Source organism: Populus trichocarpa, chromosome 8 (genome assembly GCF_000002775.5).
Source record: "Populus trichocarpa isolate Nisqually-1 chromosome 8, P.trichocarpa_v4.1, whole genome shotgun sequence".
In the NCBI taxonomy this organism is placed as follows: domain Eukaryota; kingdom Viridiplantae; phylum Streptophyta; class Magnoliopsida; order Malpighiales; family Salicaceae; genus Populus; species Populus trichocarpa.
This window is the reverse complement of record NC_037292.2, coordinates 15,075,674-15,082,965: the sequence shown is the minus strand read 5'-3', so window position 1 is coordinate 15,082,965 and position 7,292 is coordinate 15,075,674. Positions and strand designations below refer to the sequence as shown.

The window sequence follows — 7,292 nt, the reverse complement described above, 5'->3', positions numbered from 1 at the left end:
TTTTTAAGATGAAGATATTTATTGTTTTTTCATTTATATTATTCGATGATGCTTGTGTATTTTTTTTAAGCAATTTATTTAGTGTTTTTTAAAAAATTCAATTTATATAAAAAAAATTAATTTAAATTATATATTCAATAGTAATTTTAATTTAAATGTTTTTAACATACTCATGGTAGCTAAACTTTTTTTTTAAAAAATAGTTTTTACCTTAAAAAAGAAAAAGGAAAAGGAAAAATCACTCACTTTATTACATTAATTACTTTTTTTTACCAGTTCTTGTTTCTTTTGCTCGCTTGAGCTTCTTCAAGATTTTCTTCGATTTGTTGATCTAACACTTTGGTCTCTCTCTTGATCGATCTTTACTTTCAATGGACACTAAAGATCCTAGAGAGAGGAAGGTTTTAGAGAGAGAAAGAAAAAGCAAAAGAAAGCAAAGTGAGTGACTTTGACACTGAATTGTCTCGTTAAGTTTTGTAGTAAAGATTCAAACTTTAAAGAATTTTCAATCTTTTGAGTGTTAGAGGTTTTGGTGGGTCGGGTTTGATTTGCGTGGATTTGATATGGGTGGGTGTTTTCCTTGTTTTGGCTCATCAAACAAGGAGGGTAGTAGCGGTGGTGGTGTTGTTAAAGAGGTTAAAAAGAAGGATTCAGCTAAAGAAGGTTCAGTTGGTCAGTCTCAGCATGTTGGCAGAGTTAATTCAGGTAACAAAGTTCGAATTTTTTTTCTTTTTTGTGAATGATTTTTTGTTTGTTTTTTCAAAGATCAGTTGGTGGGTTTGTTGTGTTGAATTATGCTTTGTTTGGTTTTAATTCGAGGTTTTTGCTGATGGGTTGCTGGTAGAATTTGTTAATGTTTTGATCTGTTTCATTTACGGGTGGTTTGATTACTTGCAGGTTTTTATCTCAGTTTTGCAGTTTTTTATTGGATTGCTAGTGTGTTGGCTGTGCTGCTTAATTCTTGCTCTAATGGTGTAGTGTCAAGTGTTTATTTTGGAGATCTGATTATGTTTTTACGGAGTCTATTTGTGTTGTTTCTTATGTTATGTTTTGGTTTTTTATGATAATTGATCATTATTGGGATGAAATGGGATGGTATTGATTGCATTTCAAACTGAAAACTTCTAATGCCCTAGCAGATAGAGAATCAGAAACTGAAAACTTGTGAGGAGATCTGTGCTTCTAAGAAGAATTTAAAATGAGTAATGTTAGGCTTAAATTTTCGTCCTCTTCAAAATATGAGATTGCTTCCAGTTCTGTTGGACAAAGACAAGCTTCAGATTACTCAACTCGTAAGAGAAATCCAATGAACATCATGTTATTTGCACATCTAGCTTTATGGATGTTGTATTCTTTTTGCGGAAGGTCATTTAATTGTAAAGAGCTCAGAGTAACTTAAAGGGTATAGGGAAGGATAAAGATATGTTGTTCCATATTTCTTTTTGCTTATATATATATATATATATATATATATATATATATATATATCTTTATACTTTAAACTGCAGAATCATATTCCATAATTTAGCGTACTCAAAGTTCTGGTTATAACAACTCATATGCTCAAAGTTCTGGTTATCATAATTCGTATGCTCAAAGTTATGGTTATAATAATTCATCTGTCTGTTTTATGACATATTCATGCAGACAAATCAAAGTCCCGGAGTGGTTCTGATCAAAAGAAGGAACCATCAATTCCCAAAGATGGGCCAACAGCTAACATTGCAGCACAGACATTTACATTCCGAGAATTAGCCACTGCCACAAAGAACTTTAAACCAGAGTGCTTGTTAGGTGAGGGGGGTTTTGGGCGTGTTTACAAAGGTCGCTTGGAAAGCACTGGCCAGGTAAATTGTGCTTAGTTGAAATAGATGTACATATTGCCATGCAGTATACAATCCGTAATGTTTGTTTAAGATCACGAGCACTATCTGTTATACTTTGTGATTTTCTTATATTAAGCTTCTGAATTCTGTGGTCTTTTACCTGTTTAACCCTTTACTCTAAATTGTAATTTCAAAGAATGTTGTATTGATCTCCATCAATGATTTTTGGTTGGATGGAAATTCCATTTGCAGGCAGTTGCTGTCAAACAGCTTGACCGAAATGGCCTTCAAGGAAATAGAGAGTTTCTGGTGGAGGTTCTCATGCTCAGCCTCTTACACCATCCAAACCTTGTCAATTTGATTGGCTACTGTGCTGATGGGGACCAACGCCTCCTTGTTTATGAGTTTATGCCATTGGGATCTTTGGAGGACCATTTACATGGTTAGATTCTGTGCCTTATTTTGCATTAATACATTGCTGCTTGAATTTTCTGTTACAATGCATGGTAGAAAATAGGATCTCCTAAGGCAGACTACTTGTCTTCAATTCACAATCAAATCTCTCTTTTTTTCTGGACAGACAGCTATACCATCCATTCATGAGATCAGGGATGAATCACTTTTTCATTTACTACATACTGTTAGAAATAACCTCTTGTTTCTTTTCTCTTAAATATGTATCTTAAATATGTATTTCAGGACATGTGGATATCATTTGCTTTTATATGTTTGGTGATCTGCATGAGTTTTTCTTCCTAGGAGAGTGTGAGTGTTGACTAAGAACAGACAGAAAATGTATGAGGGTATCTTGCACTGGCCTTATCCTCTTGTTGAGATATTCTTTATTTTGAATAAAAAGCGTAGGAAAGTTTTACGAGTCATCAGATCTATTTATAGATCAGCATAAGGAAGGGAGGGAATAGACTGGCTAACTTGTTTCTTTTAAACATTTTCTGTCAATCTTTAGGTGGAATTTTTTAGAGAAAAACACTATTCTATATTTGTGGAATGGAATTGGCAACCAGCTTAAAATGATGACATAAGCAAAAGCATCATTGTCATTGATGTGAGGATATTGAGACCAATGATTAAAGTTATGGCATTTAGGATAATCTAGGAATGATTTAATAGTGCTGTGAAAAAAAGTTGTAAAAAGAGAATGGGATTGGAAAGATGGTGATGCATATTTGCTGTTGTAGCAGTAGCTGCAGTTGTTTGAATTTGATGTCATAAACACTAGCAGAATGATATTTGATAAAAATAGTCTTATATGGGATGGTATTTATAAATGTCACCATCACTGCCATTATTATTTTAAGTGCTAGTGGTGGTACGACATGTATGTTCGATATTGCTAGTAGAAGTTGTAGTTGAATCTGGCATGCTAGTGGTATTTGGAAATTGCTTGAAGTTTGCAATTGATACTTGGCACTTTGCTTCAACTCATAAGTACTCCTGCTGGTCTAGGAAAAAATAGATGGCAATTTCAGGTGTTTGTGTTGTTTTTAATTTTTTGTTGTAGTTGATCAAGTGTCAACAATGAAGACATGCATGCGCATATGTTGATAGGAGATGCTAGATGATTGGTAGTATATCAGATCTGTTGTTAAGGCAGTCTGTTAGAAGAATGCAAAGCAAAATAATGATGCATGGGTTTTAGCTTGGTAGTTCATGTCAAATGTGATGAATCAAAAGTATTAGTAGATTATTGCATATACAACTAGACTTGTTGGGAAACTTTTGTCAATATTGCTAATACTATGTGCAAGATCATCTAAGTTGAGTCTGCTTCAGAGGACTACCATACAAAACTTTGGCTAGAAGATTTGGTTGTTAAATCTCTGTTTAATCTTCTGATTAACATGCAATCAACCCTCTGTGTTGAGCTGCTTTTTCTTTTTTTTTTATCATGCATTTTTTTATTACCTTTAAATGATGGTATAATTGCATGTGCACATTTATCTTCTTCAGAGATTTGCCTGAAATGATACGACACCAATCCAATCCGGTTAAGCCTTTGTAATTTGTTTTAGCTGTCTTTTCTGTTGCAATCCGTTAAATAGTTGCTTATGAGTACCATTCTCCATATTTTTGTGTTAAGAGCTCAATTTGATTCCTCAACTTAGACTAGCTTAATATCTTTTACTATGAAGCGAAAGGATCTTCTATTTGTATGTGGACTAATCTGCAGCATCTAGTTTCCCATGGACAGAAGTGCTTAGCCTGGAAGTGGTTGTTTCATGTGTTTTTGTTCATCCTTTTCTTTTGGAAAGGAGAGTGGCACACTACTAGTCTAGCAATAACTTAGTCAACTGAGAGATGAATGAGATCCTTGAATCTGGGGCAAAGAATTCACTTATTTTATTGGGTACAGACATTGTGGCTATCAAAGAAACTCCTGCTGAAATGTGGACACTGAGATGAACTGTGGTAGTAACAAATTATTTGTATTCTGGTCAAAGGTAGCACCTGTTGAAGTCGAGGAAAATTTAACTGTGATGGTCCTACCATGTCAGTAAGACCTTGGAGTGCAGTGCAATTAGATTTGATTCAAAGTAAGGCAGGACCACAAGAAAAGCCTGACAAAACCTGGGTAGTAAACAGCTTTTGAACCAAATTTACCAGAACCTTCAAAGTCTCTTGAAATTCCAAAACTATGATTCTAGAAATTTTACTAGATATCCTTTTGAGTTTCTGAACCAGCTTTTTTCTGCAACATTGAGACCCATGATTGACAATATCTGTTAATTCTTGGAGCTAGAGCCTGTAAAATAAATGCTGTTAACAAGCTTTCCTTTTGTGGTGCCAACATTTCTTCAGAACTTTGAACATCAATTATTCTTGATTTAGAATTGCTCTAAAACTGGCATGATGCATTTCAGTGACTGATGTTGACCCCTTTAATTGCTTATACACATGTTTCAACTAATATCTTCTCTGCAACCCACTGTTTTTAGCATATTTAATGTTGTTTTCAGATCTCCCCCCGGACAAGGAGCCTTTGGACTGGAACACGAGGATGAAGATTGCAGCTGGTGCAGCTAAGGGATTGGAATACTTGCATGATAAAGCAAACCCTCCTGTCATATACCGCGACTTAAAATCATCCAACATCCTTCTTGATGAGGGTTTCCACCCCAAGTTGTCAGATTTTGGACTAGCAAAGCTAGGTCCTGTTGGTGACAAGACTCATGTCTCAACACGTGTGATGGGGACATATGGTTATTGTGCGCCAGAATATGCCATGACTGGCCAGCTTACTCTAAAGTCTGATGTCTATAGTTTTGGGGTTGTCTTTCTTGAACTTATCACAGGGCGCAAGGCAATTGATAATACTCGGGCTCCTGGAGAACATAATCTTGTTGCATGGGTAAGTGTTTCTTCCCTTCATATCAATGCATCATGGAATTTTATGTCCTTTTTATTTTGTATTATTGAATCAACATGAAAAGAAATTTCTGCTCTCATATTGTTTATTGGGACCTGGGGCTTTTAGGCACGACCTCTTTTCAAAGACCGTAGGAAATTCCCAAAAATGGCTGACCCGCTGCTACAAGGTTGTTATCCAATGCGAGGATTGTATCAAGCTCTTGCAGTTGCAGCTATGTGTTTACAAGAGCAAGCTGCTACAAGGCCTCTAATAGGCGATGTTGTGACTGCTCTCACATATTTAGCTTCCCAAACATATGACCCAAATGCCGCCAGTCAAAGTAACAGAGTTGGGCCATCTACTCCTAGGAACAGAGATGAGCGGAGGGGAATGGCAGATGGGCTGGATAGCCCAGATGAGCATGGACTTGGTGGGCGACGTGACTCCCCTTCCACATATAAAAATTCACCTGATTATAGAAAACGGGATCGTGTTAGGGAATTCAGCACTGGTGCAGAGTTAGGAAGGAGTGAAGCCGGCAGTGGATCTGGCAGAAAATGGGGTTTGGATGATTCAGAGCGACAGGATTCTCAGAAAGATAGTCTTGTGACTACCAGCAGAGCAAGGGAAACTCCAAGAAATCGTGATTTAGATAGAGAACGAGCAGTTGCAGCGGCAAAAGTATGGGGTGAAAATTGGAGAGAGAAAAAGCGGGCGAATGCAATGGGTAGTTTCGATGGTACAAATGAGTGATCCCACAAGTGCAATTGTTATTTGGTTTTGGTCTTTTAGGCAACATGTGTTGTATGCTTCTGAGGGTCATCATGAAAAAAGAGAAGTTGCACATACATCATCCTTCATTGTCTTGGTTTCAATTTCCCATCAGGGAATAAGACTTCATGTATCAACTTTGACTGTTGTTTGTCCTGTATCATTCTTGTAGTTGAGTATGGAAATGAATTCTTCAATTATATGGTTGAAGGAGAGAGAGACAGTTAAAGAAGAGTTCAGGGGAAAGGGTAGTGTTTGATTCCATGTGATTTACGGGTAGCCCCCCTTGCAGAATGATGTGGACAACATGTTAATCTATGTATTTAGGCTTTTCTGAAGTTCATATATTACAGGGAAATCTGGGAAGATTAGCTAATTTTTTTCCCCATGTATTTGTGTTTAACGTGGGGTGGTTTAGTGGGTTTGGTGTGGATGTCTCATTGGCATCACAGCTTGTACTCGATAGTCTTGTGTATGGATTTCTTTGAGTCGAGTCATGTCTCGGCTTATACAGAAAGTTTTCATGGTATTGTCCTCATGTATAATCACATCAACTCTGTAACAATGACCCTGCCCTCTCCTCTCTCTCGCTCTGCTTCTACTTGCATGTTGACAGATAGAATTGTAGGATGTTTCAGGCGCGAGAATGACTTACAAATGTTTTTATTTTTTTCGAAGCCAACCTTCGTGTGAGTCACTTGCGCGCATCCTATAGATGAATTGTGGAGATGGTCATTTCCTTAACCTCGTGAGGATGTATTGTTTATTCTAACCTCATCTAAAAGCGCAGCTGGCTACACTCTGTGTGTGTCTGTGTGTGTCTGTATCTTTCTATCCTGAGGAAGAACCAAAACTCGAAAGAGAATTTTCAGAACAGGTTTTAATCGGGGAGTGGCAATCCTGGCCAATTGAAGTTGTTCTCTGTAATGAAGCTTCTTGTTCCTGTCCTGTTTTAAAACCGTTTTTCAACTTGGAAATCTAGTCTTCCAAGCCGAAATGGAGATACTGGAAACCAAGTTCGATAGAGACTTTTAAAGGGAGTCGCCTCCATTATGGAAGACTAATTCCTGTATGTATAAGGATTAAAAGGTTGCTATCTTTCTTTATAAAACAAAAGCCTCAACAAAGCGAGCTTTCTTCTCCATTCTTTTGTTACCATGGTAAACCATCATACTAAGATGGCTCTTTAGGCATTCCCAGAACCTCTAGTGTTATTAAAGCATATACAGTTTGAGCTGGACGATTGACGAGGTTTGTTGAAAACCCCCACGAAGATCGTGGTCTTCTTAAGGTTGGAGGATAGATTATGTCTTAATTTTTAAATT

At 36.8% G+C, this 7,292-nt stretch overlaps 1 protein-coding gene across 1 annotated transcript; it reads left to right on the top strand.

Moving 5' to 3' along the window:
- Window positions 1-263: 263 nt before the first annotated feature.
- Window positions 264-6,535, top strand: LOC7454265 (serine/threonine-protein kinase PBL27-like). Its single transcript, XM_052455281.1, has 5 exons — window positions 264-705; window positions 1,648-1,847; window positions 2,079-2,268; window positions 4,805-5,196; window positions 5,323-6,535. The coding sequence occupies exons 1-5, from the start codon at window positions 564-566 to the stop codon at window positions 5,947-5,949; spliced, it is 1,551 nt and encodes a 516-aa protein (XP_052311241.1). The 5' UTR covers window positions 264-563; the 3' UTR covers window positions 5,950-6,535.
- The last annotated feature ends 757 nt before the right edge of the window (window positions 6,536-7,292 follow it).